Here is a 25,480-nt window from a genome sequence, read left to right on the forward strand (position 1 = left end):
AATAATGTGAGTGGACTTGCATGCATTTCAGTTTTGCCAATGATTTCAGTCAAACTAATCAGAGTGGGCATCTCTGCATGGAGGCTAAATGAGTGGAGGCTAAGAGAATGGGTACTAGCATTTGATGTTATCACTAATAAGGCGTCATGGGGAGTGTATGTGCTGTACTGCTACCATGCCAGCAGGGGGAGCTGTATGTGCTGTACTGCTACCATGCCAGCAGGGGGAGTTATATCTGCTTGCTGTACTGCTATATGCCAGGAGGGGGAGTTATATCTGCTTGCTGTACTGCTACTATGCCAGCAGGCTAACATCACACTGGCTCACATTAGCTTCCCATTAAGTTCAGATTTGACCAGATCGATCGATCTTAAAGGAATAGTTCGGTATTTTACACTATAAGCCGTTTTCTGTATTGCCTAGCATGAAAACGAGTGTTAAGACACCGACATTTCGACAATTGAGCCTGTTTGTGGAATTTGGCAGCTTTAGAATGGAGCTCTGTATATGGCTTTAACATTGCTCGCTTTGTGCATGGTCTATTCTGTCCTTTACACACCCCTAAACGTTCGTTTTAAAAAATGTGCAGCTCACCGAGTGGTTACTGGTCTTCAACGATCTTCTATAGCAAGTTTCGCAGTGAAATTCAAATTCTGTTGTGTTATATTAGGCACACGCGGTTGAAAAAGTACTTCCGTGATTTCGAAAATCCCTGATAACAGATGACAGAAGCTGTATTTCGCTGCTAAACTTGCTATAGAAGATCGTTAAAGACCAGTAACTGCTCGGTGAGCTGCACACTTTTAAAAACAAACATTTAGGGGTGTTTTAAGGACAGAATAGACCATGCACAAAGCGAGCAATGTTAAAGCTATACAGAGCTCCATTCTAAATCTGCCAAATTCCACAAACAGGCTCAATCATTGAGATTTCGGTGTCAAACACTCGTTTTCATGCTAGGCTATACAGAAAACGGACTTAAAGTGTGAAATACCAAAATATTCCTTCAACTCTATATTATAGTTTAGATTACTGCATACTATACTAATACTATTGATTAATACTGATTTTCAAATTAGTTTCAGCACAAGATGTAACAAAGCAGCAAACTGCATGGCAGCAAGTAGTGATGGGGGCGGGACCATATGTCGAAACCGAGTCTTTAAAGGACCGACTCGAAAGCGAATCTACAATCATACCATGCCCTTTACGGAAATAGTGATACATTTTCATATATATTTTGGAAGGGGCATCTCAGTCAAAGAGGTCAGATGAGCAGTTGCCTGGGCAACTTTATTCCAGGCCTGTGCACATCCCTCCTATGATGTATTGTAGTACTTGTTTTAATAATAGCATTAAAGAAGCGCTAAGCGATGTTGGGTAACGTCACTTTGTTGACATTCAAACAAAACATCTCACCCCTCCCTCCTCCTCCCTCCTCCTCCCTCCTGTGCAATGTAAACTGTCCTGAACATGCATCTCGTCTGTGAATGGCTGAAACAGTGTGTTGTTTTTCATGGCCCAGGTTGCACCATGCTGTTTTTCGAGCCTGGGCTGTCTGTAGACAACTGTGTGTTTTACAGTGTATTCAGGGCACAGCGGGTGGTGAGGACATGTTTGCTGTATGCAACCAAAACATTTTTAGCTTAGAAACCACGAAACATTGCTTAGAACATCTTTAAGATTACTTTAATATTTTGTCACAACATACTTGTCGTTCCTATGTTAGTTCCTATATTTCTTTTTCATAAGAGGCACTTACTGCTGACTTGAAGCAACATGTTTTGGGCCAGTTTCATGGTAATGGTCATATTTCAGTTTCATAGGTCATTATCATATTTCAGTGCAGCAACAAGATTCTGTTGATGGTTGTCTTTGTAGTCATCACTTTGTCCATGTAAACTGTTTACCGTAATAACACAGTGTTTGGTTTTGGTTTTATTTGGGATCCCCATTAGCCTGGTCAAACCAGCTATTCTTCCTGGGGTCCTATCAGTGTACACCATGTAAACTGCTTACTGTAATAACACAGTGCACACCGTAATAACACAGTGCACACCATGTAAATGCCTCAAGGAGCCTGGCTATTGAGTGAGTGACAAGATATGTTACCCATCAATCTCATTTTGAGGCCCTGTAATTAAACAGTTGCCATGTTGCGGTGCATGAGTGACCAATCAATCCCTGAGCCATCGTCATGTTCAGTGCATATATTAGATGGCGATGCTCTATGACATCCATGCAATAGTTATGGAAAAGCATGACAAGCACAAGTAATGCTATTTTGGTGGCCGTGTTAGATGTTTGGGACTGAATTATGTAGTCTGTCTTGTTATGGTCTGTCTCTGCAAACATCATTTGTCGTCCTGCAAGACCCATGTCTGTTCTAAACCACAAAAAATCAACAAAGTGACAGACTCCCATAATGTGATGTGCAGTGACCATCTCACAATGCGTTTGCTGTTATTTTAGTTTACTAAAATAAAATAGCAATGGCAGCCTATGTCAAGTCACAACACCCCTGTGTATTATAGGTGAAGGCAACTTAATGTATTGCGATGTGATAATGTATGCCATCTTGCAGTGACAGTTCATTTCTATTGACTTGCATCAAAGAGCCAGCAATGTCACGCGAGCACATCATGTGTGTTGGGAGTTCAGCCAGAGTTCAATCTTCACTTCACCAGAGACATCATTTTCTTACTCACTTCAACTAAAAGTAAACATCATACAATACTGTTCATTTGAAATCCTTCATGTCGACTCTCTTAAGATCAGAGAAACGTTCAGTCACTCTCATGCTAACTTGCACAGCCCTTTAGTCTGGGAATAGCTGTCTATGCGGGCAGCTTCTGAATGAGCCTGTCCACAAACAGACATACAGTATGTACCCACCAGGATCAAACAATATCAGCACTACAAGTTATGTAAAAAGAACTGTTAATGTTACAACATAAAACCAATATGAAATGTTCATGCGTCATTACATAGCAACGCCACAGGATGTCATAGCAACGGCAGATAATTTAATTACATAGCTACGCCATAGCAACGTCATAGCAATGCCACACGATGTCATTTTAAATCGGGCCGATGAAGCTCCTAGTGTTTACGTGGCCATGGCGACTGCTCCTTGTGTTTACGTGGCCATGGCGACTGCTTCACCACACAGTTCACTGGCTCCACCCTACAACTACAACACCCCTTCTGATTGGCTCTTGCAAAGTTCATCTCAGCACAACAGGACTCTAGCCAATGGGAGGTCTCTTCCACTTCGCCCTGTGAGGAACGAACCAATCATGCATTCCAGCCGAGAACTCAGGCCTTGCCCATGCGCTCAGCCACTGTGCGGACCGGCGTCCTCCCCTGCCGTGTGATCTTGATGTGGACGAACAGGGAGGCCGGGGAGAGGCTCACGCCGTCCGCCCGCAAGAGATGCACATGACGGTAACCTGGGGAACACACACACACACCTGTGTTAAGGCTGGTATAGGGCAACATAAACACACACACACATACACACACACTCACCTGTGTTAAGACTGGTGAAGGGCAGAGTGCACACACACACACACACACACACACACACACACACACACACACACACCTACCTGTGTTGAGGCTGGTGAAGGGCAGGGTGAATTGTCCCACAAAGTCATTCTTGGCCGTGTGATCGTGATCTTCCACCACGAAGCGCACAAGCGCCAGATCAGGAACCTGCAGCTGAAAGGAGAGCGTGCAGTCCCACCTAGGGTTAAAACCTGCACACACACACACACACACACACACACCATCAGAAACCAGTCCCACCTAGGGTTAAAACCTGCACACACACACACACACACACACACACACACCATCAGAAACCAGTGCCACCGTGAATTAAACCCTGCACACACACATACACACACACCATCCGAAACCAGTCCCACCTAGGGTTAAAACCTGCACACACACACACACACACACACACCATCAGAAACCAGTCCCACCTAGGGTTAAAACCTGCACACACACACACACACAGACACACCATCAGAAACCAGTGCCACCGTGGATTAAACCCTGCACACACACATACACACACACCATCAGAAACCAGTGCCACCGTGGATTAAACCCTGCACACACACACACACACACCCACCATCAGAAACCAGTCCCATCGTGGATTAAAACCTGCACACACACACATACACACACATCAGAAACCAGTCCCAATGTGGATTAAAACCTGCAGACACACACACCATCAAAAACCAATCCCATCATGGGTTAAATTAGCTTAATAAAAGTTTATCTTCAAAGAGACTTTTGACCTCCAGAATCTTCCTATTGCGAGTGCATCTTGGGGCAAGTGGGACCAATGGAAAATAAAACATATGTTCAAACTTTTTTATTTCAAAGATCTAGACTTGCCTTATTAACATTGGGTCATTCCACCTCAAACCAACAAATGCCTTCTGCTTGACCATCTCAGATTTGCTTCAAAAACTAAAGAGTAACCCTTTGGACTAACTTAGCCAAAATATTAGCTTGATATATACCTAATACATTCACAGAAACACATTTTAGAACCTCTTGGCACATTTGCACCCTCATCTGATCTGCAGCAAATTTCAGATTTGCAAAAATGCTAACAATGCTAACTATGCTAACCAGGTTGATCAGCGAACTTGGCTAATGATTTTTAACAGTTATGCTAAAAATGCTAATCATGCTAACAATGCTATCTAAGCTAACAATGTTAACCAGGTTGATTAGCTAATTTAGCAGATGATTTCTAGCATTAATGCTAAAAATGATATCTATGCTAACCATAATAACTATGCTGAACAATGATAACTTAGCTAATGACTTCTGTTATGTCAACAATGCTTAAAAAAAAGGCTGCAAAAAAATGTTTGATTTCCCCATTCATTTCAATGGGACCGAAAAACGGGAATACCGGAAAAACGACAACCGGCAGCCATCCGACATGAACAAGCAAGCTACACCGGATCGAGCCTGATTTTTTACTGTTGGAACCACATAGATAGCTCAAACGCTCTAGGAGAAGAGGGGTTCTCAAAAAGTGGGTGAAAAGTATAATGTGCTTGCTTTGGAAGAACAATAGATGGGCTTGCCTTGGAGCAAGCCCACTAATTAGCAAATCAACCTGGTTAGAATTGTTAGCATAGTTACCATTTTTAATATACCTGTTAGAAATCATTAGCCAAGTTAGCTAATCATCGCTGTAGAACCTACATTATAAGTCATTGTTGTTAATAATTGAACTTAATTATTAGCCATCTTTATTAATCATCGTTATTAAAGCCACATTATTAATCATCGCTGTTGAACCTACATTATAAATCATTGCTGTTAATCATTGTTATTGAACTCAATTATAAATCATTGTTGTTAATCATTGTTATTAAAAGCTACATTACTAAACATCGCGGTTGAACCTACATTATCGACCATTTTTGTTAATCATCGTTATTGAACTTACATTATTGAAACTATTATTATTAGTCATTATTATTGAATCTATATTATTAATCATGGCTATTAATTATTGTTAGTGAACCTACGTTATTAATCATGCTATTAATTATTGTTATTATACGGCTCTTCACAATGCATGTAGAACGCCCCATTGACTTGAATGGGATTTCCCAACGTTCTACCGGTCATTATTTCTTGATAGAGGACCTCTGAAAAAAATAATGACCGCTGTCAATGGCAACGGGTTTTGTGCTTCTAATTCACGTCTTTCATATCAATCCGCAACAAAGCCGATCGCTGGTTGCAATGGAATTTCATTGAAAGTTACCAAGTATGTTGCCAGGCAACACCTAACAACTGTCATCTGTGGCGAACTATTTATTTTCTAGAAGTTAGCGAAAGCCACCAAACGGTAGCCAAGTCATTGCTAAAGACACATTGAGTTAAGTTTAATTTATCGTTTTGGCAAGTAGCCGTATAATAAGCGGGATAATGTATAGAACGCCGGTCATTATCGGAAAATAATTCCCTTCAGGACGAAGCAAAACCCCTCCCCTGCGCGTCGGGGTTCTGTTCATCCTGTCGGGAATTATTTTCCGATAATGACCGGCGTTCTATACATTATCCCTTACTTAGTGAACCTGCATTATTAGTCATCGTTATTGAATCTACATTATTTATCATCATTAGTAGTCATCGTTATTGAACCCACAATATTAATTATCATTATTGAACCCACATTATTAATCATCGCTATTGAACCTACATTATTAATAATCTTTATTAATCGTTGTTGAACTGACATTATTAATTATCATTAATCATCATTATTGAACCTAACACTATTGGCATTTGGAGGCCTTTCAGACACTTTGAGGCATTCTGCTACACCTTAACATTTTTAAGTTTTTCAACTAACTAAAAACACCCATGCGAAAGTGGCACATGGTTATATTCTAGAACCTCAACAATACTGATCTGAGTGTCAAGTGGATATAATGAAATCAATTTTTCTTATAATTCAGTGTTAAGACAACTATGAATGTTTTTAAAAGGTCTTCAAGTCTTGTAAAAAACACACTACAAATATGACTATCCAAGACTTCTGAAAGGTGTTGACTACTTAAAAGTAAGAACATTCAAAAGTGTTATGTAGGTTTACTACAAATTGGAAAAAGTCAGACTAAATGTGTCTCTTAGTGAATGGCTCTTTCAAATGCAAATTAGGTTGAATGGGCTTTTGGAATGGGCCTGCTGCAGGTGAGAGGACTGAACATTCTTGGAATTTCTTTGTTTTTACAAGCGCCATTGATACATTTTCTTTTAAACCAAATTGTTTTTTTTGTTTGTTTGTTTTTAGTGCGGTTCCCTTTCACACTGTGATTCATTGCAACCGGACCAGAATTTATAAACAAAAACACATGTGCTAAGGTCATTCAACCATAGGCTGGTAAACATGTAGACGGGGTGAAGAATAGGAAACCAAAGTCAAAGTTGGCTCACGTAAATACTATGGAGACTTTGCGTACTGTACTCGTTATTATCCTAGCAATACAGTTTATACAGTTACAGCTTTGCAGAAGTGCTCGAGCATCAAGACTGTTTGATGCAACATGAGTTTAACAATATCATGCTCGTAATTTTGCAACGACGAAGACGTGCAGCAAAACAGCTGAGAAGGAGAGCTGTCATGTGTGTCCAACATCCTACACTAATAGCAGGCCTAAGGAAGACCGAACAGGTAGGAGATGCAAAATCATTGCCGAAAAAGTGTTAGCCTACTGCTTCGAACAGCTGTTGTGTGTCACTGAGCTATATCCTACATTTCCCATAATGCGCGAAAACCAAAAAATGTAGATTTTTGCAACTGGGTCGGATCGAGGTCGGGCTGCTTTCACACCATAAACGAACCGCACCAGGGTTCGATAGGAACCGCTCCGAGACCACCTCCTCAGCTGGGTCTCGGTCCGCTTGTTTGGTCCGCACCAGAGTTCGAGTGATTGTATTCACACAAGTCAAAAAGGTCCGAACCAAGCAAGAAACGAACTTGAGTTCTTTTTAATCTAACTAAACAAGGCAGGTGTGAATACGCCTTGAGATGTGCGTTTTAAACAGTTTTTCAAATCCCCAGGGACGCCCACGCTATGTCTGTGTGAGGATCATGTTTAAATCCTCAAGTCCAGGCATTGACTGGAGGTCACACATTGACTGGAGGTCACACACACACACACACACACACACACACACACACACACACAGAGCATTCACAGAGGATTGTATGTGTGTGAGAGACCATTGTTGTCCACGCGGTGTGTTTTATCGCGGGTGGAGTCGATGGCCACCCCGTGAATCTCCACCCACACCTGAGGATCCACGATGGAGTTCGGCCGATCCGTGTTCACCTTTGGCAGCTGCTGTGCCGAAATCACCTGAGAAAACACACACACACACACACACACTTAATCACTAACACACACACACACTTAATCACTAACACAAACACACACACACTTAATCACTAACACAAACACACACACTTAATCACACACACACACACACACTTAATCACTAACACAAACACACACTTAATCACACACATACACACACTTAATCACTAACACAAACACACACACACTTAATCACACACATACACACACTTATTCACTAACATACAGCTGCTATGCCGAGATCACCTGAGAAAACAAACACACACACACACTTAATCACTAACACAAACACACACACACTTAATCACACACATACACACACTTATTCACTAACATACAGCTGCTGTGCCGAGATCACCTGAGAAAACACACACACACACACACACACACACTTAATCACTAACACACACACACACACACACTTAATCACTAACACACACACTTAATCACACACACAAACTTAATCTCACACACACAGCCCTGCTGAAAAAAACAGCAAGAAACCAGCTTGGGCTGGTAGCTGGTTTTAGTTGGTTTTAGCTGGTCTTTGCTGGTTTTCTTCCAGCTATTGCTGGTCTTTGCTGGTGTAGCTGGTTAGGCCACCAGCTAGACATGCTGGCGTGACCATCTGAGGAAGCTGGTCGTGCTGGTGTGACCAGCCTGTCGTTTGGGATACAGCTGGTTTAAGATGGTCATGCTGGTGACCAGCCTGTCAAGCTTGACAAAGATGGTCAAGCTGGTTTTCTATAATGACCAACATAAGCTGGCGTGGCCAGTAAAAACCAGCCATGTAGACCAGCAACACCAACTAAAATGACCAGCTTGAGGTGGTACGACAATCAAAACCAGCTGAATTACCATCATAAGCTGGGTAAACCAGCTGAAGGTGTGTTTTCGCGAGAGTTTTGCTGGTCTAGCTGGTTAACCATCATAGGGTGGTCAAATAAGCTGGTTAACAAGCTGGTCAACCAGTAAACCACCTTTAGCTGGTCAGGCTGTTTTTTTTCAGCAGGGAGTTAATCACACACACACACACACACACACACACACACACACACACACTCTAAAACATATCTTCTGCATCTTCTATACCAAGATGACCTGATGACACACACACAGGGTAGGGTTGTGTGTGTGTGTACTAGGGTTGGGTACCGACACTCGGTACAAGTACGTGATCGGGGCAAACATCAATGGTAGTAACCATCCTGAAATACAATGTGAATTTCAGGGTATCCGCCGTTCATTCCGACATATCCCCACTCCGACATTGACGTCCAATTGTCGTAGTGGAGGCATGTCTCTTTATGGAAAAGGTCCCACCACTCCGACATTTTCTGTTTTCATGGTCGCAGTGGCGGTATTTAACTTTTTTTTTTCAAACAACGTGCCATTCCAATAAGTCATTAATAGGCTATTCATGTAATAAATATTAGGCTATCATTAGGCTTACTACTAGGCATGGCTGTAGGCAGCTATGGGACCACTGAGATCTGGACCTCATCAGTTTTGAGAGCTGGATGTGTTTGCTAAATATCGGTATATTGTTGTGCATGTTGCGTGCGCGACTCGGGGAAGTGAAAGCAGTTCTGTATAGACATTGCAAGTTTTCATGGTGACCATCGGTGAAGCTGTAGGCTGGCTGATTGTGAAAGCCGATTGAAAATACATACATTTAGAGCGAACCTTTCAACTATGTTTGCCATGGTGGACAAAAAACACTAAAATAAAACAATAGCCTAAATAACTGTAGTGCGCACTGGACATGGCTCTATCCTAAATCATTTCCGAGGTTCGCCATTTGGTAATATGACCTTTCCTTACTGACAGTAATTTAGATTGATTTTTAGTGCCCGAACCTCCCGGATTCCCGATGTGCGGGAAAGAAAGGAGCATTCTCAACCCGTACCATCTGTACATCACTAAAATCAATGGTTTCTTGAAACGTCGTTTGATTAATTTCGCCAGTCATCACCTTCATTTTAATGATTAAATGAGATTAAGGAGTTGACTATTGACGGATATGCGGTCCTCATCATTAAATGCATGTGGGTTGAAACTTTCTGCCACCTGGTGGTTGTTTGGGTACATTGCCTTAGCCTCGAAAAAAATCGGCTTGACAGCCTGCGGGATCTCTGCGGGAGTCCCGCGGGAGAAGGTGCATTCTCAACCCGTACCATCTGTAGCGATCCCCAAATTGTACGACGAACACAGAGGGAGGATACAGGCGGAGGTGGCTACAGTCTCTCACTACTCGACGACTACCGATTTGTGGTCCAGTCGAACCATGGAACCATATTTGAGCTTGACCGTGCATTATATTAATGAAGACTGGGCACTGAAAAGTCACTGCCTGCAAACAAGCTACTTTCCAGATGACCACACAGGTGAATTGCTTGCTGCAGGCTTGCGGGAGGCACTTGATGCCTGGGGGTTAGCAGAGCACAGGCAAGTGGCAATCACTACGGACAGTGGGGCGAACATCAAGAAGGCTGTGAGACTCAACAATTGGACAAGGCTACAGTGCTTTGGACACAGGCTCCATACAGTCATAGGTGAGTAATAATTACTGAAAGTAAATACTTTAAGCAAACTTTACTTTTGGTAAAACACAGCCTATAAAACAGTATAATTATCTATGACATTGTTTTTCTAACTCTTATTAGTCAGTGTTTCCATTATGCATTACATAATGTGATATGTCATTCATTTTAAGTGGACTTTTGGAAATTATTTGCATCTGAGTGCATAAATGTGATATTTTAAGAATGTCTGTAAATTGAAATCATCATTTGGATTTATAAAATATATAAAAATGATTACTAATGCAATTTTACGAATTGCTTTGTTTTTACAGAGGCAGGAATGACAGATGATCGCATACATCGGGCAGTAGGTGTCTGCAAAAAAATTGTGTCCAAGTTCTCCTGCTCCTGGAAGAAACGGAGGGACCTGGGAATACTTCAGGATGAAATGGGCCTATACCTATATAACCCTATACTACCAAAGCATATGCTTACAGTGGAGACGCCTACCAGGTGGGGTTCGCGCCAAAAAATGATCCAGCGATTACTTGAACAGGAGAGGGCCGTTAGTCAAGTTCTCAAAGAAGACCGGAAATGTAGGCCCTTGGTGCTCAGCTGGCAGGATGTGGATGTGCTGGAGTCTATAAACAAGGTGTTGAGCCCCCTCCAGGAGTTCACAGATGCCTTGTATTGTCAGGAGAGCTCTATGTGAGTGTCTCCTACCTCAGACCTGTGATCCATCTGTTCAACACAAGTATTCTTGTTGAAGAGGAGAGTGACACGCAACTGACCAAGGTTGTAAAGGAAAAGATTCTAACATACTTGAATGGGAAATACGCAGAACCCGAATTTGATGACCTCCTGGATATCACGTCTCTTCTGGATCCTCGATTCAGAACAAGTTACATACAGAGTGAAAAGGTGGATCAAGTTATATCCAGAGCAGTTGAGGAAATAAAGTCTCTACAAGATCAAGACAGCACTGGCATGGCAAACAGCAGTGCAGCAGCAGAGCTTGTCCCTCCTCCAGAGGAAAAGAGAAAAAAGACTTTGTCCAGCTCAAAAAGCCCAGCACGGGCTCAAGCAGTGCTAGTCTGTCAGATGAGGAAAGCATCACAATGGAGCTGTGTGTGTGTGTGTGTGTGTGTGTGTGTGTGTGTGTGTGTGTGTGTGTGTGTGTGTGTGTGTGCGTGTGTGCGTGCGGGCCCTTTAATCACCCCTTATGCCTGTTTGCTTTTCTCATACTCAGATAGTCAACATACTCAGATTCTTTTCTCATACTCAGATAGTTTAGAGCCTAAATCAGAGCCTGGTTTAAATATATTTCGTTTAATATACTTGTATATTAATTGACACACATTTACACTTCTATATAGGCTTCTATCTTGTCATTGTCAGAATGAGCATTAACCTACGTGGCTGAAAAGCAGTAATTTCCAACCTATTCCCAATTGCTGCATCTGCTTTGCACTGATTGAAGTTTGATTATATAACTTCACGTGACTCTTAGCAGGATATGTTTTCCGCCTCACTTATGGATACAATGTTTACATCACAAATTTAAGCCTAACACTGAAACAGAAGTTGCGCTATCGCTGTCTGTTTTATTTACTTTCATTTTGCGTAATTTATCGCGCCCGTCAAGGCGTCAATAATTTAATACAACACGGAAAATGAAAGGGGATGGACAGGATTAGCTGACAGATCTGTGATGCTCGCTTGTAGTTTTTGAAGCTATTCTTTTGTCCGAGCTCACTACTGTCTGCAGTTTTCGAGCCGTCAGATCAGACGTCTATCATTCACTGCCAGAACAGCCACTCGTTAAAGCACGCGGCTGCCTGCGAGCTAGCAACCGTGGCCGCGGGAGAGAGACGGTGAGCAAGGGGCGAACACACACACACACTAACTAAAACTCCTATGTCAGCGTGGTGCCTGGATAAGTGGTTTCAGAGATTTGTGGTATTTGCATTTATTTTATCCAATTCCTCTCTATCTTCGTAACTTTTAAAACTTTTATAACTTTTAAGTGTGTCCAAACGTCAGCCTTTAGGCCAGAAGGTGATTTTGACGGAGCAGCTTCAGCCATGCTTGGTTCGCTCTGCTTTAGGTTTCGCCGGTCTCACGTTTTTATAGGTCTTCTTGCGCGGTCGCGCAAAGTAGTGCCTAGACATTGGCGCCTATCTGACAGGACAAGATCGATCTGCACATTTTTCATCGATATCGTATTTTTTGAACGAGAATCGATATTGAATCGTGAATCGATTTTTTGGAACCCAGCCCTACTCACAAGGGTCATTGCAGCTTCACTAGGGAAAAATCAATAAAATAAGCGTGATTCACACGTGAGGGCTCGTGAGGATCTCACGTGAAGCCGGCCAATTGAATCCAACACCTACTGTACATAAAACATTTATGTACAGTAGGAGAGTGGACGAAGGTTTGCTGGAGAGGTAGAGCTGGGTGAGCTGGGTGACAGAGCCCTGGGGCACACCTGAAGTGACAGAATGGATGGATTTAAGGGACTTTAACTGAATGAACTGAGTGCGGCCAGAGAGGTAGGATGTGAACTATTTGAACGTAGTATGTGTGATGCCAATGGAAGACAGCCTATTGAGGAGGGTGGTGTGACAGATGGTATCAAAGGCTGCACTCAGGTCGAGGAGGATGAGGATGGTGAGGAGACCAGAATCAGCTGCCATGAGGAGATCATTTGTAATTTTGTATAGTGAGCTGTGTAGGAGTGTGTGTGTGTGTGTACACCCGTATAGTGAGCTGTGTAGGAGTGTGTGTGTGTGTGTGTACCCGTATGGTGAGCTGAGTAGGAGTGTGTGTGTGTGTACCCGTATGGTGAGCTGAGTAGGAGTGTGTGTGTGTGTGTGTGTGTGTACCCGTATAGTGAGCTGTGTAGGAGTGTGTGTGTGTGTGTACACCCGTATAGTGAGCTGTGTAGGAGTGTGTGTGTGTGTGTGTACCCGTATGGTGAGCTGTGTAGGAGTGTGTGTGTGTGTGTGTGTGTGTACCCGTATAGTGAGCTGTGTAGGAGTGTGTGTGTGTGTGTGTGTGTACCCGTATGGTGAGCTGAGTAGGAGTGTGTGTGTGTGTGTACCCGTATGGTGAGCTGTGTAGGAGTGTGTGTGTGTGTGTGTGTGTGTGTGTACCCGTATAGTGAGCTGTGTAGGAGTGTGTGTGTGTGTGTGTGTGTACCCGTATAGTGAGCTGTGTAGGAGTGTGTGTGTGTGTGTGTGTGTACCCGTATGGTGAGCTGAGTAGGAGTGTGTGTGTGTGTGTACCCGTATGGTGAGCTGAGTAGGAGTGTGTGTGTGTGTGTACCCGTATGGTGAGCTGAGTAGGAGTGTGTGTGTGTGTGTACCCGTATGGTGAGCTGTGTAGGAGTGTGTGTGTGTGTGTGTGTACCCGTATGGTGAGCTGAGTAGGAGTGTGTGTGTGTGTGTGTACCCGTATGGTGAGCTGTGTAGGAGTGTGTGTGTGTGTGTGTACCCGTATGGTGAGCTGAGTAGGAGTGTGTCCCGGTCCTCCTCCGGTGTTTTCAGGGTTGAAGTCGGAGTTGCTCTCACACAGGAAGTGCGGCTTCAGCACGTAACCACAGCGACCGTTGACCAGGAAACGCCCCTGATTCAGATCCATCTGCTCACCTGGCGTCTGGAAATTTAGAGCCACTATACACACACACACACACACACACATACATGCACACACGCACACACACACACACACACCCATATGCACACACGCACACATACACACACATGCACACGCACACACACATACAGTATATAAATGTCTAAATAGACATCCTATGTACAATCAAGTGACTCACCCATACTGTGATAATACTGCAATGATTTATAGGCTATAGCTAGAACCTAGCTGTAAATATATATGTGTGTGTGTGTGTATATATTAGGGCCGGGACTTTAAAGGGACACTTCACCGATTAGCATTAAGCTTTGTATCTTTAGAAAACCAGTCATGTTTTTGAATGGTCGTGCATCATTCCCTCAGTTTGCCTTGAGATGGGAGAAATACGGATTTCAATGAAACCCATGAATAGGACTTCCTGCTTTCAATGATGTAAAATTATGATATTTACATCATTGAAAGCAGGAAGTCCAACATTGAAATCCACATTTCTCAACAGGTAACACATCACACAACAGGATATCACAGTATTGTGTTTTATTTTTAAAAACAAAGTATTATAGTTTACAGAAGGTCTACCAATCTATAGGCTACCTGAATTTCTGAAATGTACTGTATTTCTAAATATGGTATTGCTACACTTTTTGGCAAAAGCTGCACTGGTCTGTTGGACTAAACAATATTTTTGTTGCTTTAGCTTATGTATTCAGTCATTATTCAATGGTATACTAAGAATCCATGTGAAAAAAAATACTTCTCACTGTTCTCAGGTCAAATATGTCTATGCGATTAAAATGTGATCAATTTAGATTAATTAATTACAAAGCCTCTAAATAATTAGATCTTTTTTTAATCGAGTCCCAGCCCTAATATATATTTGTGTATTTATATAGGCTATAGCTAGAACCTAACTGTGTGTGTGTGTGTGCGTATTTATATATGTGTGTATTTATATAGGCTATAGCTAGAACCCAACTGTGTATATGTGTGTGTGTGTGTGTGTGTGTATTTGCATAGGCTATAGCTAGAACCCAACTGTGTATATGTGTGTGTGTGTGTATTTGTATAGGCTATAGCTAGAACCCAACTGTGTGTGTGTGTGTGTGTATTTGTATAGGCTATAGCTAGAACCCAACTATATGTGTGTGTGTGTGTATGTGTATTAGTATAGACTATAGCTAGAACCCAACTGTGTGTGTGTGTGTGTGTGTGTGTGTGTGTGTGTGTGTGTGTGTGTATTTGTATAGGCTATAGCTAGAACCTGACTGTGTATATGTGTGTGTGTGTGTGTGTGTGTGTATTTGTATAGGCTATAGCTAGAACCTAACTGTGTATATGGGTGGTTGACGTTTTAGGCCGAAAAAAAGTTTTTGAAAAAAAATTCAGATATTATGCATGGAAATCACTTAGTTATGTTGTACTGACTCTCCCATTCCCAAAATATGTATGATCTTTTAGAATTTGTATTGGAATTCATATTTATTCACTAATGTCTTGTGTTAGTGACTAAAATTATCATATGGTGTGACATGAAAGTTATTGTGTGTAAAACTATGATGGGGTATATATTTTTTATGTGAGTCAGTGTATCATAATCTTCTATCTTTACTTCATCAAGATCTAGCATTTCCTTGTGGAAATGTATTATATTTTACAGTATATTTATTCATCAATACACAAAGTAAAGCATTTGTCCCTAATCTTTCAATAAACTTCATTTTAATTTGGACATATCTTGATACAAAAGAAATGAAATGCATACAATGTTTGCTGACCCTATTTCCTATCTGTTACATTCAGATTTGTATGATTTAGACTCCGAAAGCCTTTTTATTTTCATAATTTCTTGATGTTTCTTGATGTCACACCAAATGATATGGTGTCACACCATATGATAAATTACACCAAATAACAATCTGTTAACGCAATAATGTGAATATATGCATTTCACAAACAATAAATCATAGTTTAAGACAAATATATCACATAAAGGATCACTGTTAAAAACTCAGAACTTTGTAAAACAGAATTCCACCAGATATTGTATAGCACTTGGGTAATAGGTGCCACATATTAAATAATAAATGTTAACAAAATGTTAAATATGTTCAAATATGTATAGCACTAAACTATTAATTAAACATATATTTGAAAAAAACATTATTTATGTAGGAAAATACAGATTATATCATATAGTGTGACAAATAAATCATATGGTGTGACAGCAAAACCCCATCACACCATATGATATGGGGTCACTCCATATGAGGTTTCATGCACTTAGCAGAACAATGAGTCTTGAGGCTACATGCTAGGACCAAAATCATATGCTCACTTTAACATGGTAACATAGATGTAAAGGTAATTTTGACCAAAAAACTATTTACTTTTGAAATTTTCCTGAAAAATGGGTCACACCAAAAGACAGCGAAAAGTGGAACTGAGACAGGAGTGCTGGAAATACTTGATTTATTGAAAGAAATATGAGAGATAACTCAACACATAAACTTTCAATGTCCTTCTGAGAAGTTATTATACTTCCTGAATGAGGAAGGACCCCCTATCCCTAAAGGTCTCCACACAATTGCACATTTAAAAAACATAATTTAGGGTCACACCATATGATATTGATTTTTGGGACAAAATGTTTTTGTTTATGGCTTGTTCAAAAATATTATGCCTGGACTTTAAACACTACAGACTTACAAGTAGACATCTTTAGTATTCATTGAATTTAAGTAATGGGAAAATATATTAATTAGATTTTTTTTTATTCAAAATCAAACTTTATGAAATGGGCTCGGGACAGTCACGCCATATGAGCTTTTCCTGGTTTGGCTGAAAATTTTGAGAAATAGGAATATGACTGGCATTAATGGTCCATATGTTCATATAAAGCAGGTTTTTCTGAACAATATAACCACATTTATTTGCAGATTAGACATTTCTTTACTCCAGTTTGACACTCTGGACCAAAAAAAGGCCATGTCATGTCAACCACCCATATGTGTGTGTGTGTGTGTGTGTGTGTGTGTTTGTATAGGCTATAGCTGGAACCTAACTGTATATGTGTGTGTGTATTTATATGTGTGTATTTGTATAGGCTATAGCTAGAACCTGACTGTGTATATATGTGTGTGTGTGTGTATTTATATATGTGTGTAGTTGTATAGGCTATAGCTAGAACCTAACTGTGTATATGTGTGTGTGTGTGTGTGTATTTCTATATGTGTGTAGTTGTATAGGCTATAGCTAGAACCTAACTGTGTATATGTGTCCGCTCTAATTCATCTCAAAGGTGTTCTATTGGGTTGAGGTCAGGACTCTGTGCGGGCCCGTCTAGTTCATCCACACCAAACTCTGTCATCCATCAATGGACGCTGCTTTGTGCACTGGTGCAGTCATGTTGGAACTGGAAGGGGCCATCCCCAAACTGGTCCCACAAAGTTGGGAGCATGGAATTGTCCAAAATCTTTTGGTTAATGCTGAAGCATTCAGAGTTCCTTTCACTGGAACTACAGGGCCAAGTCCAGCTTGTGCATGGCCCCTTCCTGTTCCAACATGACTGTGCACACGTCATCTCAACTCTCCCTCCTCCCTCTCTCTCTGTCCTGTCATTCAACTCCCTCTCCCCTCAGCCTTTTCCCTCTATAGTATAATAATTTATATCCCCATTTATATACTTATTAATACCAACCATTATGACTTATAGTAATACTAACACACTTTACTTCTCTTCCCTTCCCCTATACCTCACTTGTGAGGTGAACCATTACCAGTCATCAGCCATCTTTGTGCCTGGCCCTCATCACACCTGAAGTCCCATCCCCATGAGTGCCATTGCCATCATCATCCCTATGATTGCCCTACCATCGCCTGCTGTGGTTCCCTGCCAGGATCCCTGGCCCACACATCCTAGCGACCCATTACCCTCCAAAATTACTAATGGATTACTGATTGACTATTTATTCCCTATACTGGACTGCTTGAACCTTCTGATACTACAAATGACTTTACTCTACTTAACTGACCCTAGGCAGATGGGTTGGGCCCTTGAGTCGTGGATCTGTCTGAGGTTTCTTCCTATGTGTATCTCCAATGCTAGGGAGTTTTTCCTTGCCCCTGTTGCTCATGGGCTCTCTTTGAAGGTTTGACGCTCTGTGAAGCGCCTTGAGACATGTGTAATGTTTTGGCGCTCTATAAATAAAATTGAATTGAAGTGAATTGAATTGAATGGGGTTCTGTATGTGTGTGTATGAGTGTGTGTGTGTGTGTGTGTGTGTGAGACTGACCCATTTGACATCCTCCGTTCCACATGTCCTGGGGGTCGTAGTTGGAGGACTGCAGGCGCTGGCCAGACGGGTAGATCCTGCTGAGCTGCCGGCTGTTCAGACACACCAGCTGCTTACCTAATAATGACATCATCATGACATCATCATCACGCACCAGCTGCTTACCTAATAATGACATCATCATGACATCATCACACGCACCAGCTGCTTACCTAATAATGACATCATCATGACATCATCACACGCACCAGCTGCTTACCTAATAATGACATCATCATGACATCATCACACGCACCAGCTGCTTACCTAATAATGACATCACACGCACCAGCTGCTTACCTAATAATGACATCATCATGACATCATCACACACACCAGCTGCTTACCTAATAATGACATCATCATGACATCATCACACACACCAGCTGCTTACCTAATAATGACATCACACGCACCAGCTGCTTACTTAATAATGACATCATCACACGCACCAGCTGCTTACCTAATAATGACATCATCCTGACATCATCACACACACCAGCTGCTTACCTAATAATGACATCATCATGACATCATCACACGCACCAGCTGCTTACCTAATAATGACATCATCATGACATCATCACACGCACCAGCTGCTTACCTAATAATGACATCATCATGACATCATCACACGCACCAGCTGCTTACCTAATAATGACATCATCATGACATCATCACACGCACCAGCTGCTTACCTAATAATGACATCATCATGACATCATCACACCCTACACTAGGGTTAACCCTCTAAGCGCCACAGGCAGATAAAGTCGACAAGATGCGGTACTGAATAAAACGGCCGATTTTGTCAAATAGGGTGTCAAACTTCGTTCAAACTCCTTGCCACTAGTTTGCAGACATGTCATACTACGTCCCTGACTCAGAATTACGTCATGCTTCTATACAAAATATTCGAGCAAGGGCGCTTTAAATCAGTGTGAAATATAAGCTCAGCTAGTTCGCGTGTGACCCATTGTACTAGAGCGGTAGTTAACGTAAACGACTATTAACATTAGATAATCGTCTAAACGTATCAAAAAAGTTTACCCGGAATGAAGTATTGGGTCTTCTGTTCACTGACAGTTTTATCTTTTTACTCTGCTAAGTGTTTATGTTGAAATCCAAAATGAATATTTGAAGAGTTCTTTTCCAAGATCCTTTTCCTATATCCACCATTTTAATACATTTTCATAAATATTTTTTTTTCAATTTTGTTTTTCAAGTAATCTCAGTTAAAATGTATTGGGTTATGTTCAGTTGATTAATCTTTACTCAATAAAAAACAAAACAACTGCATATTGATATTACTTGAAATACACAATTAAATAACATGATTTTTTAATATTTTCAAAAATGGATTTATAGCGTTTTGGAAAAGAGCTCTTCATTTTACATCATCAAATGCTTAAAAAGACAACCGATAACCAGTATTGCCTTCTTTTGGTGTAAAATGCATGCTTTTGGGCTTTCCAAAAGGCCCAGAAAGAACAAGAAAAGTTAAAAAAGTAAGTAACTTACATTTTTAACATGTTAAATCACCCAGAGTGTTTCCTCCAGGAGATAACATGTCCAACCTGGGGCGTATTTCACAAAACCAGAGTAAGTAGATCCAAGATAAGTGACGACACACGCGGTTGACCAAGCCTGTTCAAAGTAAACATGCTAAATACGTTTCACTAATGCTGAGCGCAGATGAGTTGAGGCGGCTCGGTCAAGCCAGGTGTAAGTTATTCGGTATGTGTGCGCGTTCTCGTTTCTCCCCCAAATAACTCACGGTTGGAATAAAAAAGAAGCGAAAAATAGCGTCTTGCACACAAAGTGAACAACCGCTTTAATATAGACTAACAACGAGGTAAAGTTGTACTTTTTTGGATGGGAATCATGATTATTTCTGTTACATAGCCGGAGTAGGTGTGGCAGACAAGTGAATGCAAATGTACGTATGCATCCACGTGTTAGAGCTTCCTTGTCTCGGCACGCAACGTCACTAAGAAGGCGCTTTGCCACCGCAAAGATGCACACAGTAGGACTATATATATATCTTAATATGTCTTAAAAGCCGAATTTGTTGAAAACACCTTTGAAAAATGTCCCCTCCACTTCCAATCGACTGCAGTAGGCTATTCATCAAACGTCCATCAAAAAATCAGCAAACAACGAGTATGTTATTAATTATAAGGCCACCATAATTTAAATGACATCCATGGTATTAGGCAGACATTCTGCTGTGTTTAGCGAGTAAATGCGGGGGGGGCCTCCCGTCGCCGTCTGTAGATGGGGGGGGGGTGGGGTTCGTGTCGGCTCCATTCGCCAGTGGCTTTGCGTGGGCGTATATTGGCGGTCCGGCTGGGGCATGCGGTCTGATCAGATGTGCACGGCTGTGCATTTAGTGGGATGGGGGGGACGGGGGAGGTGGGAATGCTGGGAGTGGATGGCGGAGGGGAGGGCTGTTGCGGCATTGTATTTGGATTGGGCTCGCGGTCCGGGCCTTCTTGGGGTGGTGTTTCTAGAGTGGAAGTCCAATGGTTTTAACGATTTTAATTACATTACACCAATGTCCAATGATTTTAACGTTTTTAATTACACTACATCGCCTCCCTACGCCTCCCGACCCTGTCAACAGGATGACAGGATGACACGTCCAAAGACATGAAGCATTCTGGACTTTTGCTCTGGGGGCGCTGCTTCCGGGGGGCCTGGGCGGCGGGGCGGATCAGACTGTGTGTCCTGGTCGGGCCGTGGTGTGTGTTCGCGTGGTGTTGTGGTTGGGGTGGGGCTGGCGCGGGCCCCGTTCTCTCTGCTCGCGGATGGTGGTGGGGGGTGTCTGCGGATGGGTGGCGCCGCCTGTGGGCGGACTCTGGCTGGCCATGCTCGGCCATGCTGCTCCGACGCGCGGTTCAGAGGTGGTGTGTGGGTTCGCCTGGGGGGGGGGCATTGGGGGGGAGCATTGTGGGTGGGTGGATGTTGCGTGCGTGGTGGGTGGGTGGATGTTTGCATGCGTGGTGGACGATGTGCGGGATGCCTCTTCGGGTTTAACTGGGTAACCTATTCCTACGCACCTGTCCCCACAAAAGAGGTGTGTAAAAGCGTTTTGTAAACCCTCTATAGTATAACCATTTATATCACCATTGATATACTTATTAATACTTAATATGACTTACAGTAATACTAACACACTCTATTTCTCTTCCCTTTCCCCTATACCTCACCTGTGAGGTAAACCATTACCAGCCATCAACCATCTCTGTGCCTGTCCCTCATCACACCTGAAGTCACATCCCTCTGACTGCCCTACCATCGCCATTGCCTTCGCCATCCCTATGACTGCCCTAACATCGCCTGCTGGGGTTCCCTGCCCGAATCTTTGGCCCTCGGATCCCAGCGACCCATCACCTTCCGAAATAACTAATGGATTACTAATGGACAATTTATTCCCTACACTGGACTATTTGAACTTTCATTGTCATTGTAACTTTCAAACTACAAATGACTGTACTGTAACTGACCCAAGGCAGATGGGTTGGGCCCTTGAGTCGTGGGTCTGTCTGAGGTTTCTTCCTATATGTATCTCCAATTCTAGGGAGTTTTTCCTTGCCCCTGTCACTCATGGGCTCTCTTTGAATGTCTAACACTCTGTAAAGCGCCTTGAGACATGTGTAATGTATTGGCGCTCTATAAGCGACATTAAATTGAAATTGAAATTGAAATTAACTTAGCTTGGCTGTTAGCCTAGTCGGGAGCAGGCTAGCTTCCAAGTTTAAATTCCCATGGTAACTTATATGTGATCTCTTCTGTGAAACCAAGTCAAGGCTATGTTCATCCAGGACAACCCAGTAAGCCGGTGTAAATCCCCTATCTTGGTTTCGTGAAATACCCCCCTGGACAGTCCTGTTGTGTGCTACAGGTGTGAACACAAAACCCAGATACATGTTTGGACCCGATTCTCTAACATGTCCAACCTGGACAGTCCTATTGTGTGCTACAAGTGTGAACACAAAACCCAGATATATGTTTGGACCCGATTCTCTGTACATTGTCAGGCCATATGTGTGGTGATATTTGATGTTATTGTCCTCAGAACAATGCGTCCGAATTTGTTCCAAAGCTACAGCGAATTGAAAGTGTGTTTGTAAGTGATAATATACAACTACCTGACCCAGTGAAATATGGGAAAATAAATTATGCTTGTGCATATTTTGCACAATGTTGTCTTGATGTTAATGAATGTCAATGTGGTGATATGTTGTCATAATGTTAATGTTAATATATTACATTTCATAGATACTCCTATTACTTTCATTCATGCGTGGCATTTGACTTCATCCCAGCTTTTTATAAATATCAGTAGGCAGACAGACTTGCTTTAAAGAGACCCTATGCAACTTTTTCATAGTCATAAAATCGCTTAGAAATCGTTGTTTTGCTTGACTGACCAGTTTTATCGCAAACAGTAATATTTCCTCCCGCCCCCAGTGTCCCTATCCGCTATTGCAACCTTGCAGTTTGTTCAAGAGACGATCGTTCCCTGTTTACATCTGGAGTGAAATATGCAAGCACAAAACGAGTGAAAATGAAAAACGAAACCAAAACTTAAGATGGAATCGCCAATCCTGCATAGTTTCTCTTTAAAATGAATCTTTGTTTTTTCTATCTGAAGCTCACAGAAGAGATGCTGGGCATTCCCAGGGATTTGACCAGCAGTGAAGACGTTTATGTCCCGGACTCAAATAGCAGAAACTCAGAGGAGCCCAGTGATGAGGAACTTGCAAAGAAGGTCAGGCCCAACGTTTCTTCTGCCAAGTCCAGTGATGGCACAACAGAAACAACATCCTTTTCTTCCACTGACGATGACAAGTCCAGTGATGGCACAACAGAAACAACATCCTTTTCTTCCACTGACGATGAGAAGTCCAGTGATGGCACAACAGAAACAACATCCTTTTCTTCCACTGACGATGAGAAGTCTTCAAGTCCAGTGACGGCACAACAGAAACAACATCCTTTTCTTCCACTGACGATGACAAGTCCAGTGATGGCACAACAGAAACAACATCCTTTTCTTCCACTGACGATGAGAAGTCCAGTGATGGCACAACAGAAACAACATCCTTTTCTTCCACTGACGATGAGAAGTCCAGTGATGGCACAACAGAAACAACATCCTTTTCTTCCACTGACGATGAGAAGTCCAGTGATGGCACAACAGAAACAACATCCTTTTCTTCCACTGACGATGAGACGTCTTCAAGTGAGTCAGTAGTTGTAATGAATGTTAAAAAGAAAACAGATGGATCAAGGGTCTACAGCAAAAGGCTTTTTTTTAGTTTTTTGGCCTTCTTTGGCAAGAAGACTTCACCTGGTAGAGCTTAGTATGGGGAAACCAGACTATTCACCTGGTAGAGCTTAGTATGGGGAAATCAGACTATTCACCTGGACCTTCTGCACTAAGGCAAGAAGACTTCACCTGGACCTTCTGCACAAAAAGGAAAAATGGCACATAACATTGCTGTGATTTGTGAAGGCTCTGGCATGATTGTTCCTTGTAAACAAACAAGTGACCGTAATTATCACCCCCCAATATTTCACACATTGTTTAAACTGCCAAGTGCTTTTCAATAGAGGGTTTCTTTGAAATGTCCAATTCTCTCCAAATTGTTGTGAATCTATTTCACAGCCTGCCGCAAGAGAAGACTCTTCAGAGTCACGAAAAAATGTGCGCTGTTGAGAAGACTCTTCAGAGTCAAGAAGAAGTGCGCACTGTTGAGAAGACTCTTCAGAGTCAAGAAGAAGTGCGCACTGTTGAGAAGACTCTTCAGAGTCAAGAAGAAGTGCGCACTGCTGAGAAGACCACGGAGTCAAGAAGAAATGCGCACTGTTGAGAAGACCCTGATGAAACTTATTACTACAGGCAGAGCTCCTGAGAAGGCAGACTGCATTTTTTGTATCAACTCAGCACCTGAAGCACTTAAGTTCCATGACTAGATGTCAGTTTAAGGTTTATGTAAAAAAGAATAAACGTGTGTCCTACCAAAAAAACACATAGACCCTTTTATAGCAATTTGCTAAGAATGAGATTGGGGGTGGGAGATGGGAATGTGTTCAGTTTTCATAACTCTCTAACCACCAAAGTTGCCGAATTGCGACAAGCAACAACACTAAAACAGATGGTAAATCCAATAGGCTCCACCTGGCAGACATCCAGACTTTCGATTCAAGCCCAAATTCGATACACAAAGCTTTCTGGAAGTACCTGAATTACTTGCAAGAAACACGAATTAGACATGTTTCCTTTTATTGTTTTTACAAAGCGCCATCGATACCTTTTCTTTGAAATTCAAGGTTTCTAATATGTTTCTAGGACAAAAATTCGCAGAGATTGAGATATGTGTTTGGAACAGTTTGCCTTGAGATGGGAGAAATACAGTTTTCAATGAAAGCCATAAATAGGACTTCCTGCTTTCAATGATGTAAAATGAAGATGAACATCATCCGTATTTCATCCATCTCAAACTGAGGGAATGATGCACGACCATTCAAAAACATGGCGGGCCAATTGTTCTGTCAGTTAGCATTGCGCTAGCTATGCTACGATTTAAAACAGTGCTCCTTAAAACGGAGGTTTTGGAGTTTAACACGCAGCTGCGCACGAAGTTTAACGTGATTGCTGTGTCACAAACGAGACAGGATGAGCTGGTTCCTAGTTAAACTGGGGTTAAACTGCCTGGAAGCCGGAAGTACGCTGTTTCGAGTTTTACCCCAGCAGATGCAGTCGTAATTCAACAGTCTTAACGCATTTCAGGATTTTGACGGGATACTTTTTATGACTCTTGTGGCTAAATGCACTCTAAGTGCCAAAACACTTTGGAAATGTAAAGTACATTTTAATAAAACGCAAATAATGTTGAAATATATCGATGAAATAGTCTAGGCTACTTTTGTGGAAATCTGAATCTGAAATCTTATCCAGTAGGCTATGCTATTTATAACATTAAATCAGTCAGTCAATCAATTGTCACAAATTAAA

At 42.0% G+C, this 25,480-nt stretch overlaps 1 protein-coding gene across 1 annotated transcript in view; it reads right to left on the reverse strand.

The window, feature by feature from the left end:
* Positions 1–1,455: 1,455 nt before the first annotated feature.
* LOC134070295 (1-phosphatidylinositol 4,5-bisphosphate phosphodiesterase delta-3-A-like) overlaps positions 1,456–25,480 on the reverse strand; it is a 62,722-nt gene continuing 38,697 nt past the window's right edge. Inside the window, exons 11-15 of the mRNA XM_062526604.1 lie at positions 18,415–18,531; positions 13,961–14,139; positions 7,784–7,919; positions 3,612–3,761; positions 1,456–3,452 (exon numbers count right to left, since the gene is read on the reverse strand). Of these exons, the coding sequence (XP_062382588.1) occupies positions 3,319–3,452; positions 3,612–3,761; positions 7,784–7,919; positions 13,961–14,139; positions 18,415–18,531 (716 nt within the window). The 3' untranslated portion in view covers positions 1,456–3,318. The remainder of the gene's footprint in view (positions 3,453–3,611; positions 3,762–7,783; positions 7,920–13,960; positions 14,140–18,414; positions 18,532–25,480) is intronic.

This window comes from Sardina pilchardus, chromosome 22, assembly GCF_963854185.1.
Source record: "Sardina pilchardus chromosome 22, fSarPil1.1, whole genome shotgun sequence".
Taxonomy (NCBI): Eukaryota; Metazoa; Chordata; class Actinopteri; order Clupeiformes; family Clupeidae; genus Sardina; species Sardina pilchardus.